Here is a 12,892-nt window from a genome sequence, read left to right as displayed (position 1 = left end):
TCTCTGCCCTGAGGCACAACTAAGAACATCTAGACTTTCCCTGTGTGTCTAGCCAAATTTCATATTTTTTCTTGCTGCTGCTTACCTAATGTTATAGTTAAAAGATCTTCTCTAACATCTTCCCCAAAAATTAATTCAATTATTCCTTGTCCTACTTACAGGAGTGCCTAGAGTGATCACTATACCCTTCAAAATTTTTTTCCAAGTTTGAGAATTATTAGCATACTCCTCTCATAACCTATGTTTTCTATTCAAAACAAATCCTATCTTTCAGTCCTTCCTGGTAAGTCTAGTTTCCTGCACCTTTTAATATTACTGTTCCTCTCATTGAGGCCTTCTCCAGTTTGTATATATGCTCTTAAAGGTGGTGCCCAGAACAAGGCACACAAAGAATAACAACTAATATCCAGATCTTCAGCATTACACTCCCTTTTTGCAACAGAGTCACAGTCGCAATTGATGTTCATAATAGCTAAAATACTACTTACCACCTGCCTTAACAGGACAGGATAATTGTGATACACATATTGCATGACTAACTCTTCATGTCTGACGTGCAGCAAGGTGATGGGAATGAACTCCTGATCTGAATTCACTACAAGGTCCAAAATGCTTCCTAGATCCATGCTGTAGCTCCAGTAACTCCCTTCTCTCTTCTCAGTTCAGGCAGATCTGCTCCTTTAAACATATACTGTTGTGATTAGCCTCACAACTTCCAAAGCTCAATAGTTTTAAACTCTGCTGTAATGTTCTAAGATTGCCCAAGGAACGGATAATTCATAAACTGTTATAAAAGTTAAGTCCCAACATGAAACTATTACACCAGCTTTTACACCACTGGATGTAAAAAGACAAAAATATCAGACAGACTGACTTCAGAATGATCAGGATTTCTCAAAGAATTTTGGCTCATGTTTGGCAAGGTGCAGAGCAACCCCAGACTCAACCAGCATCCAAAGTTTAGCAGATATTTGAAGATGTAAAGTCAGCTTAAAAACAATATACATACAAATAAACAGTGAAAACACCTAATCCATTTGTTTACTAGATTCATGGAAGTATTAAAAAGGGTTCTTTGCATAAGCTCTATACATGATTGAAATAAATAGCATTGTTATTTTTAAAATAAAAAAAGCAAGTTTTAAGTAGAATCTTACAATGTAATGCGACTAAAACGAACTAAGTCATTTTGCACCTGCCATGTTATTAACTGCCAAACAATCTGTAAATCAGTTATTCTACATTAGTCTGAAGATACCACTCCACTATGTTTTTTCAGATTTTGAAAACATTAAGGATGGGATTATATCAGTCATTATTTCAGGGAAGCAGTAACCTCCTGAAATAGTCCTTGTAAAAAGAAAAAAAGCAATCCAACAGACAACAGCAAAAAACAGTTAGTTTGGGGGGGGGTATGACAAACAAAAACGTAAGTAATTCCTATAAAAACATAACCTCACAAAAATGGTTCAGTTTTAGGCAATGATACCATACATTTCAAAGTATGATATAATCCCAAACAAAATACAAATGGACCCACGCAAAGTCTAACTCTTAGCTACTAATCACCAAAGGCAAACATTTTTATATCCATAGGTACGAGGTAAATAGCATCCAAAATAACATCAGGTTAACTTTAGCAGTGTCCCACACTCTCTACTTTAGGATAGCCACAAGAACAAACTAAGTGATTTACAGCTGATTTTACAACTTTAAAGTTTCTAATCTTATGGCAGGCATACTTTCAGAAAATACACCTGTGGCTACACACTACTGACTTTAAGCACTATATCAAACAAGCCTTTCAAGAGTCTTTTATTGCAAAACCCAAACTAACCCTCACAGAAACTTACACTTTCCAGTGTCCGCAAGCTCTATGACTATGCCTCTCCTAAAAATTCAGATATGTCAAATTTTGGTTATTACTCATCAGAAAGAGCAACAGTATCTGCTCTTTGGTAGACTCCACTAGGAGCTGATTTGGTAGCTCTGCCATTTCCCAGACTTGTCACATACTTCCGTTACTGAAGTAAGTTTATTCCCCCCCTGCTTTCAGGTTAGTATTTGCCACATATGCATCTTAAGTGCTAAGGGATGAACCGCCTTACAATCTTGGTGGCAAATTCCTTCCATCTGCCTTACAGCCATTCTCTCCACTGGCAGAGATTTAGCACTGCGCCAGTGATCCAGGAAAACATATGATTACCCAATCAGTTTCCAGCAGATGCAAGCGCTATTTATGGATGAATCTCCATCTTTCCCATCCTATCTGAGTGCTTTTTTTTCTTTTGGTGCTCTTGTTTGTTTGACTGCAGTCCTACCTGAGAAATAAACAAATAACAGAACTGTGATTCAGAAAACTTTAAAATGTTTAAAAGTAGTCATCAATTCCCCTGTATGTTTTTACTTTATATACATATACATATACATGGCCACAAAGTAGGATATCTAACTAGACCAATGGAAATACACTGTTCATCAGTCTTTAGCTTTAGTTCAGTGATGTAAGCACAAGCAGAGTTACAATGCAGTGGCACTAAGAAAACAGTTTAGCCTGGCTGGTTGTTTCTTACTGCCACCCCAGTGGCTCACATATTGCGGTACGGTCCAGCAACAGCAACAAAACCAGCAGTGGTGGGTGGGGAGGGGACTTGAAAAAACAATTTATGGACATAGAGAAGAGACAGAGCATACAAAATTCGCAAGGAAAAATAATCCCAACCTGGTATAGCACGGCAGAGCTGCATAGAGAGCCAGCCCCTGTGCACTGGTCTCCATCGCTTTCCTCTGGATAGATTTTTGCACGCCAACAAACCTGGCAGCTAGCCAGGGGCTGGCAGCAGTTGCACATTACAGTTTCTCTCCAATGCTAGTGGTAAAAACCACAGGCCATTAATTTAAGCAGCTTTTTTGATAAGAGGCCCCACATTGTCCCAAGACAGTTTGAAGCAACTTAGTGAAACAAAATAATGCTTCCTGATGAAAAAAGTGAAAATAAATATAATACTAACAAATATAAAAGCAAAATAAATCACCTGGTTTTTTTAGCTATCATACATCATCCTATATTTAACAAGAAAACAATGGCTTCTAGCTTATTTTCTCTTTAACATTGACTAGAAAAATCCTAAGAATTGACACTGCAAGATTATAGATGCCTCAACATGGTACAAACACCACAGTACATCAAGATGCCATACTGTCATGCGGAAGAAAAATGTAACCCCGTGACAACCTCACTGTCATCATTGCTACAGCGGTGAAGGCAGTAAGGAATTATCTCACTTCTTCCAAACTTTTCAGAAAATAAGGCGAAGACAGACATGGTTTCACTTTTCCATCACAATTACCCATAGAAGATGAAATGAAGCAAGAAAAACTCCAGTGCAACTATAAATCACAGACAAAGGAAGACAAAGTATCTCCAAAACACAATTATTTTTACCTTAAAAATACACCATAAGGAAGACAGTAACAAATTTTCTAGAAATTTTCTTTAAAAATATTTCCATGGAGGGCAGTCTTATACAAGAACGTTACCCCTTTCCTTAAAATTCAAGCTATACCAGAGTTCATTGTCCACCTCATTTTCAATTAAGCAATAAATTACTGGGGACACATATGCAAAGATAAAAAAGTGGATTTGCAAGTGAGACCCAATGATGGCAGCACATCAGCTCAGATAGTGGTCTGGATGTTTCTAAAAGGTCTCCTGATCATAGGCCTCTTCCAATAAATCTTGATCTATTGTATATGTAGAAAGCAGAGTGCAAAAAAAAAGTAGAGTGCAAAACAATTTTACAGGAAGAAGATGGGTATCAGTCATCTGCAATGGATTTCAATGCAATGAAGCCTGTGTTACAGTCTCAAAAGTCTTTAACATAGGCAGGTAATTGACACAACCTTTTCCATTCAATATACACCTTTTCTCTCCATCAAACATCATTGCTGACATTCCACAAGTAACTTTGTTTTTTATCCTTGTCAAGGCAAACATCTGAACTAATTTATTTTGCCCAGAAAGCTGGTCCCATCTCTAGCAAAATCACATTTGCTTGTCTTCAGGGTCATCCCAGGTTAAGTATCTGCGCTTTTCTACACTGAACATTACTGCTCAGTTCTGACAACAGGCTCTCAAAATAAAAGGTCACAAAATACACATTCCCAGCCTTTGAAAGCTGCCTCATCTCCCCCGAAAGGCTATAAAGAACATTTCAAACAATAAACATTCAAATTTGCTTCTCCTGAATAACAAATGATTCCAGAGAGCCCGGCATCTGGTACCTACCAAAACCCAAGCCGGCATGGAGGCTGTCGAAGAAGTCAGCACCCTGCTGCTGGCCACGCTGTGAGCGCGGGTTAGTACTCACGTTCTTCACCTACTGAACTCCAGGTGCTAATGGTGGTCTTCATGTCCCCCCAAAGGCCTGACGATCATTAACACAGTTGAACCTAATTAAAAGTCTACTTACTAACTCATTAACCAACTCATTAATTCTTGTGTGGACCACGTCTTAGAAATATTTCTTTATGGCCTTGAGTAAATGAAATGGCATTCAAATACCAGGAATTTTTCTTAAGCTTACTCATGGTGGGTGTGTTTCACTTTGCCCCGCTGGTGAAGCAAGCTGGGCAGTTCTGGACCCAGGCTGCCTCTCCAGCTCGCCCTTTACCTTATTCAGGTTACGCACTAGATTTCTCCACTTTTCTTGCAACCGAGCAGCACCGCGGGCTGCAAGGTCTCTCTCCAGAAGGCTGCCGCGATCTGCTAAGGCTGCTCACCGCACCAAGTGCCCGCAGAGACCTCTGTTTGGGTACGATCAACATCTCAGCAACAGGGAAGGGTCCAAACGCGCTACAGGCCACGAGCGCAGCTCCTCGGGGACAACAGCGCTGCCGCCTCAAGGCACGCCGCGGCGCGAGACGCCCTGGATCCCAGCCCTCGGGGGCAGCTCCAGCTGCCCGCGCCGCCTGCGAGCCTCACGTCCCCTCACGGCGGGAGCCTGCGGCCCGCCCGCGACGCCGGCCCCGGGCCCGGCCCGCTGCCGGCTGGCCCCAGGCGTCCCGCCCGCGGCCCCGGCGCAGCAACGCGGCGGGCGCTGCCCGGGGGGTCGGCGAGGCCCCGCGGCGCCCCCCCGCCCGCGGCTTTCTAGGGAGGTCCCGAGCGGCCTCACCAGGGCCGCCGGCACTGCGGGATCCCCGAAGAGGGCGTCACGGCGGCGGCGCTGTCGCGACATGACGCCTCATGTCGCGACATAACGGTCCGCTGTCGCGACATAACGGTCCCCTGTCGCGACATGACGGCGCTCTTCCTCCCCCCGCCCCCACCCTACCTTCCCGCGGCGGCCGCCCGGGGGCTGCGGGGGGCAGCAGCCGCGCTCGGCGCTCCCCCGCCGGCTGCTCCGCACGTAGGTCACCCGCCGCCGGCCCGCCGCCGCCGCGGGCCGAGGCGCCGAGGGGGCAGCGCGCTCCGGTGCCGGTGCCGGTGCCGGTGCCGCCGCCTTCCCCTCGGGGCACCACGAGCGCCTCATGCCCAGCTGGAGGCAGAGGAAGAGCGCGGCCGAGAGCAGGCAGAGGCGCAAAGCGGCGCCCCGCCGCAGCGGCCGCTCCTTGGGCATGGCGGCCGGCGGCCGGCGCGGCTCGCCCGGCGCTGCCGCCCGCCAGCCCCGCCGCAGGGCTCATGCTGGCGGCCGCACGGGCCCCCGGGGCCGCCGCCGCCGCCGCCTTCAGCAGCTGGGAAAGCCCGCCCCGAGCGGGGCCGGGCCGCGCCGGGCCGGGCCGGGCCGGGCGGAGCCGCGGCGGCAGCGAAGGTGTTACAAAAGTAAAGGTTTGCGTGTTACAAAAGTAAAGGTTTGCGAACGTAATTCTCGTTTTTTAACCCCCCCCCCCCCCCCCGGGGCCGCCCGTTCTTCTCCCGTCCCTGTGTAAGTTCGGCAGAAAGGTCCCGCGCTCGGGCGCAGCCGTTGCGGCCGCCCGTCCTCGCTGAGCCGCGGCCGGGAGCGCGGCCCCTGCGCGGGCCGCCTGCTCTGCGGGCGAGCTGAGGGCGCTCCCGGTGCGGGACGGCTCGGGGCTTTCGCCTCGCGTTTCCGTTTTCCTCTCGTATTTCAGCAAACAGCGGAATTTTTTCCACCTCTTCTTCCTCATCTCTTCTCGGTGTAAGGCTTTCTGCCTGTTTAAAACAGCACGCGAGGATTCTCAGCTTTCACGAAACGTGCTCGTGCCTTGCGCCGGGCAGCAAGGAGCCTCCTCTCCCTGTTGCCCCACAAGGTGCGCAGAGCAAAAAGTACTGCCGCATGACACAGACTGGCAGCGAAACACTGATTTTGAAGATGAGCACAGAATTGCTACTGGCGGCAGAGAGCATCATACTCCCTTAACTAAAAACAGACATCGGTCCTACTGGATCTAACTGCTATGTGTGTTCCACAGATTTCCGCAACTCTCTTTGCACAGAAAACTTTAAAAATGTAAAAATCCTCAAATATTTGAAAACTTATCTGCGGTGATAGCAGAGTTCTAAATCGCTAGAAAGAAAAAGTTTGATGTTTGCTTTTAAGAAAACCTTGAGAGCAGAGAGAACGTGGGGCTGTGGATCTTTGAACATCACAGAAAAGGCGAGACAGGCAAATTCCTTTAGTTTCCCATTGGCAACCCCTTTGCAACAGTTATTTAATGATTTCTCTTATGGCATTTTCAGTTCAGACATCTTGTCTACTGCCATCCATCTTCTGCCTCCTCCCACTGTCAAGACTTGTGTTTATCTTCTGGCTAGTCAAAAGAGATCTGCCTGCCCAGATCTCTACGCAAAATTAAACCCTCAGCAGAAAAAAAACACTGCTGGGAATACATTGGATTCTCCAGGGGCTGATAATGGAAGCAAAATGTTCCTCTTATAAAATGAGCAAATTAATAAAAATGCACTTTTCTACTCTGCTTAACAGCATCGCTGGGTTTGATGAGCCTTTTTGCCAAAAACTACAGGATAGAGTGAAGGAAGATTTTCTTTTTTTCTCTCCTCCTTCCTACGTTCCTGGCTGATACTTTGAAAACGGAACACTGTTGCTACATACACATGAAAACAAGAGAGTTTTTGTGTAGAAGCTTCCACAAGGTTTAGAGTGAAAAAGCCAGTTGCTGCCACCGTGTCATTGGAAAAGTGTCCATAAAACGAAGCCCAGCGCCCGCCCTGCGGAAGATGCGTGGCTGCACCAGGCATCTCAGCCTGAGTCCCGAGGAGACAGCAATCTGGGTCCGGGTCCATCCCCATGCCTTGGGGTGCAGCTCTGCCATAGCCCCAGGAAACGTCAGGCAAAGTGGTTAAGGCTCTCTGGGTGACTTGTTGGTGCTCACTTAGCTGCAAGCCTGGTCGCCCCTGTGCTCCTTAAAATTGCCGCTGGAAATGCTGAAAGTGCTGAGCCGTGCACCGAGCAACAGACCTCCCTGGGCCCCAACGCAGCCAGTGGCTCTGCGAATGACGTACAGCCCTTTCTCCTTCGTGTGCTTTAAATCCCACTTAAAACACCAGGAAAGAATCTCTTTCCGCTATCTTTCAGATGTTAGCAACCAAGAAGTAAATTGGCCGCGTCAGTCTACTGTCCGCTTACTGCTGTGAAGAAATGTGCGTCTGAAAAGCTGTCGCGGCTAATGCTCGGCTGCGTGGATCGTTAATACCACTTCTTAGCTCACCACTGGTAGGTTTGAAGATAACGACTGAAAAAAACGTTCATGTGGTCTCCCGTCAGCTCTCCTCAAGCTCATGGGCTATTTAGGCAGCTTAACAAAAGATTGATCACACTGGTAGCACTGTACGGGGGACGCAGGCAGAAGCTCTTTTCCCTCTGACTACAGAGAAATTCAAACAGCACAAACTAGCCACATGCTCTGAATTTGATGAAAAGTATTTGATAGTAACTGATCTGAAGAAGGGATTAGAAACCAAGACTTACCTCTGAGTCATGCATTCACACACAGACACCCCTATATCTATGCCCATAAAAAGCATTCACTGCTGCAATAACAAGGGGGACAAGAAGGCTCTTTGGTAAAAGATGCTCTGCAGCCCTTCGCTATCCTTAGACACTAGCTTTATTTATTTAACTCGAAACTTTGTGGCACCTACAAATGCAACTATGCCTCCAACAGCTATGTTTCACTTAGAGAGAGGAGCAGTAGCACATGTTAGATTCGGCCTTTCTCTAAAATACCTGATTATTCTGAGCCTGCAAAAATATACCTGCAGTTTAAAGTAGAGGTTGGTGATTTTATTGAAAAGATTCTAGTATAAAATTAGAAAACAAACTGCTAGTTTTTTTAAAAGAGATTCCAGTTTATGGGAATTAAGTGGTGATGTCTCATGCAATTCGTACGCTATTGCACAAAGACTTTTGCAATATTAGTTTGTTGTCTACATTTCCCCTCTATCTGTACTGTAATCTCAGACAGATGATCGACTTTGCTTAAAAATTACCCCGAGTTTCTATTAGAAATGTCTATTTTCAGTATGTTTGAAGGGATACCTTGTATTACTCAGGACTCAAGTTTCTCATTTTATTTTGATGCAATCGATTTTAATGGCATTCTTGCTCTTCTAATTTTAAGGACAAATAGCTTTCATTAAGAAGTGTAATTTGGCAAAGGGATTAATCTTTAATTCTCAGAATTCTACAAAATACCGTGGCTGGGGTAGTAATTACGGTTTTAAGAAGTTATATGAGCCTTTTTATTGCATGTATTTAACGGGCTTACATAGTACAGTACAAATGCTGGTAATAGCACTGGAGTTATTTAACAGATGTCATAATCTGTTCAATGCAAGTGACCTTCTTCCACGTGTGCTTGGGGAAAAAATCCTTCCGAGGGGAGATGGAGAGTCAAAGCACAGGGGCTGCTAAAGAGCAGAATAGCAACATGGTCCAGGTAGCAGTTTCAAAATATTGATCATAATTGATGCTCCATGCATGTATCATCGATGATACCAAGCTGGGAGGAGTGGCTGACACACCTGAGGGCTGTGTTGCCATTCAGAGAGACCTGGACAGGCTGGAGAGCTGGGCGGAGAGGAACCCCCTGAGGTTCAACAAGGGCAAGTGCAGGGTCCTGCACCTAGGGAAAAATAACCCCAGGCACCAGGACAAGCTGGGGACCGACCTTCTGGAGAGCAGCTCTGCAGAGAGGGACCTGGGAGTGCTGGTGGACAACAGGCTGACCATGAGCCAGCAATGTGCCCTTGTGGCCAAGAAGGCCAATGGTATCCTGGAGTGCATTGGGAAGACTGTTGCCAACAGGTCGAGGGAGGTGATCCTGCTCCTCTACTCAGCACTGGTGATGCCTCATCTTGAGTACTGTGTCCAGTTCTGGACTCCCCAGGACAAGAGAGTCATGGAGCTACTGGAGAGAGTCCAGCGTAGGGCTACAAAGATGATCAGAGGGCTGGAGCATCTGCCCTCTGAAGAACGGCTGTGAGAGCTGGGCCTGTTTAGCCTGGGGAAGAGAAGACTGAGGGGGGATCTGATCAATGTGTACAAGTACCTGAAGGGAGGGTGTCAAGGGGACAGGGACAAACTCTTCAGTTGTCCCATGTGACAGGACAAGAGACAATGGGCAGAAATTGGAGCACAGGAAGTTCCGCCTGACCGTGAGGGGGAATTTCTTCCCTGTGAGAGTGACAGAGCACTGGCCCAGGTTGCCCAGAGAGGTTGTGGAGTCTCCTTCTCTGGAGATCTTCAAGGCCTACCTGGATGCAACCCCGTCTACCATGCTCTAGGTGACCCTGCTGAGCAGGGAGGTTGGACTAGATGATCTCCAGAGGTCCCTTCCAACCTTACTGATTCTATGATTCTATGGTCTTCTGAAATCTGTGGTGCAATGCTTTGTGCTGTTCCAGCAGGCTCCTTCTCACGGCAGTTTGGCCGCAGTGCAGTGTGGAATAGCTTCAGTGATACGGACTTACTGGTATTGCTATGAAGTGGATTAACCTCCTTAGCCCAGTGTTGGTATATAGGTGTATATATATATGCATGTATATATAGGTGACATTCTTTTGGCGTGTGCTTTCCCACAGGGTGCCTGCATCCACCCTTGGTCGTGGGAAGTGCAGGCCAGCCAGACTGCTTGGAGATGCATTGAGGATGAAGTAGGTCTGTGAAGATCCAGGTTCCTTTGCAGGGCAGGGATGCTTCAGGCAGTAAACACTCTGCCAGGCTAATGTTTGATTTTGCATCCAAACTGTCATCTCACTGGCAGTCCGCTTGTTAGGAGGAGCTTGTTTGGACATAATTGTTTGATTTTCTTCAGGAAAAAAGGTAATTTCTCTGAGCTATGTTAAAAAGTGAAGTACGTACTCCCAAAAGGGTAAAGGCTCTTTTCTCGTGGCCTGGCTGCCCTCCCCTGCAGAGCCTTCGTGGAGGGTGGTGGAGGGGGGATGTGGCTGCAGCCCACTGCTATCCTTGTGATAAGGCTGGACAGAAAGCAGGCAGCTGTCGAGGAAACCTGCTGTGCCAGCCCTGAGCCGTCCAGGGGCTACCTCAGAAGCTACTTACCTCTCCTTCAAGGCAAAGGAGAAGTAACTAGTCTCAGTCATAGCTGGGCGAAAGCCCGAAGCCAGGCTAAAATGCAGCTTACCCTGGCTGGAGTGCAGGGCACCCAAGCAAGCACAGGGCACCCAGCACTGAGATCAGTACGGCAGAGGCTGAAAGAAGCAAATTTCCCCACTAGCATCTCACTCCTCCCTCAGACTTAATGAGAGGGGAGGAAAGTGATGACTGATATACAGCAATGGGAACCTTTAAAAATCAAGGGCTTTTTGCTCAGTCGTTGTGCTAATGTGCTCAGTCTTGTCCCTCTAATACAAACAGCAGCAAGATTGCTCTCAGAAACCCAGACAAGAACATTTTAGTGCATAATTATGTATGAGCTGCAAGAGAGTGAAAAAAAGAGTGAAAACATCTGTTCACATACAGTTTATTGCCATTCACTTAAGAGGCCCATTAAATGCCAGAAAAAGGCAATTTATCCTTCTGTTTGAGGCAGTTATCATACTGCAAATCTCTATGGCAATCAACTCCATGATTATCCCTGGGATCCTGACAACGTGCAGATATACTCAGAACATGGAAAAAAGATGCCTTACCCTCCATGACTTATGGAGGATTTTTCAAAAGCAGGTTAGCCAGTGCTTCTCAAAGTTTTACCCTATACTTCACTTCTGTGAAAAAGTGGGTTGTGTCTTGCAGTCTGAGGCTTCCAGAGTTTTCCTGATGCTTAATTTATTTACTTCATGGACTAGAAAGTGGGCAGTTATTAGAAAGTGAAAGCAAAGTTACCAAGCTCCATGGGCAAAAGGCTCCAGGACTTGGCTACCATGGTGAAAACTGCACAGTGTACTTTGGCCTTGTGCATTCCCCTTACAAGGCATGGAAAGACCTGCTCACCGAAGGAAAGGATGCCACAAAGCTGGGAAACTGTGCAGAGTTGCCAAGCCTAGAGAAGAGAAAACGTGGAGGGAACGGTGTATCCTAATCATGTCTTCTCCCAGCAGGATGTCGTGTTGCTCGGCCCTGCAAGGACTCATAACTCCTGATCTTCTCCTGGACTTCGGATATTTAAGCTCCTTTCTTTCAAAAATCAAGAGGATTGTTTTCTGTGAAAGTACCGCTAAAAGAGAAATTGCTCTTCTTTAATCCAGTATCCCAGTGACTGGGCTCTTCCCTGAGATGTGAGAAGCCTGAACACAGCTCTTTGCATGCTCAGAGGAGACAAGCTCTCCCACCTGCTCGGAGACTGCTTTACTTGCTAGGCAGCAAGACGTGCAGGAGGAGAGGCTGTACCTCTTGAAGCCTGGTTCTGCACTCCTTTGGTGAGAAGGAAAGCCAACAGAAGGGTGAGGTAATCTTCCCTCCTTGGCTCCAGTGCATTCCCTGAGTGAAGGTTTGTTTTCCAGACCTTTGCTTTAGCCAAAATATTAATTGAAGCAAGGGTGGAGCCGAAGCTGTGAGTCCTGCCACGGCGCAGGTGTAAGCAGATCGCCAAGACAAATATGTCGCTGGCCGTGATCACAGGCAGAACTGGCAACAGGGAGATCTCTGGAGAGCTGGCAGTGACTTGGGGATTAGTCAGGAGTTTTGAAAATACTCCATTCTGATAGAAGTGCATAAAGCAGAAATGAGGACATAAATCCCTATGTCCTTTCAATAATATAAGTAAAGTTAGAAACATGAGCTTGTTGGCACGGGGAATGTTCTGGATAGGTGACAGTGGCTGCTAGGAACACTGTGTCACCCACAGCTTCGTTGCTGTCCTGCTGAAAAGCTGCCTAGCAAGCCCTGCCACACACGGGCAGCCCAGCGAGGAGCCTGGACTTCCCTCTGCCGATGGGTTGCAGAGGAGCACAACATATGCAAGGTCTTCAGAAACACTGACAGCTTGTTCGGTTGCTTAATTCTCCGGTGACATAAAAAACAAACAAGAAAAGCCTTCACTCCTTTTTGCCTCATTAAATTTAAGGAAAGGCTAATGCAAGGCGGTCAACTGAGACATTACAAAAGTGAAATAAAAGGACAGCAAAAAGCAACTGTGACAGAAGCACAGTGCATGCGGCAAGCCCGTTAAAAATATGAGAACTATATTCTCCCCATTGTAGGCAATGGAAATAGCATGAGCACAAATGGAGGAGAGCAATGAATTCAGAGAGTGCGGTCCTGTGCTCACTGAAAGAAATGGCAAAGTTCTGCTTGCTCTCAGTGGTGTCAGGTGACGTCTCAAAGGAGTGCAAACAAAACACAAGAAAAAATGTCTCTTGAAATTTCTTTCACATTTAGAAATATCATTTCTATGAAACAATCTTTTTCAGTACAGTGAAGCAGTTCACTCGTAAAAGAATATTTCTTTCCTTTTC

At 46.5% G+C, this 12,892-nt stretch overlaps 1 protein-coding gene across 1 annotated transcript in view; it reads right to left on the bottom strand.

Moving 5' to 3' along the window:
- The window catches only part of METTL24 (methyltransferase like 24), a 54,950-nt gene extending 49,332 nt beyond the window's left edge, over positions 1 to 5,618 (bottom strand). The window contains exon 1 of the mRNA XM_062573074.1: positions 5,334 to 5,618. Coding sequence (XP_062429058.1) covers positions 5,334 to 5,618 — 285 coding nt within the window. The remainder of the gene's footprint in view (positions 1 to 5,333) is intronic.
- Positions 5,619 to 12,892: the final 7,274 nt, after the last annotated feature.

This window comes from Rhea pennata, chromosome 3, assembly GCF_028389875.1.
Source record: "Rhea pennata isolate bPtePen1 chromosome 3, bPtePen1.pri, whole genome shotgun sequence".
Lineage (NCBI taxonomy): Eukaryota > Metazoa > Chordata > Aves > Rheiformes > Rheidae > Rhea > Rhea pennata.
Note: the sequence above shows the minus strand (reverse complement) of the source record. Positions and strands in the feature narration are given on the sequence as shown.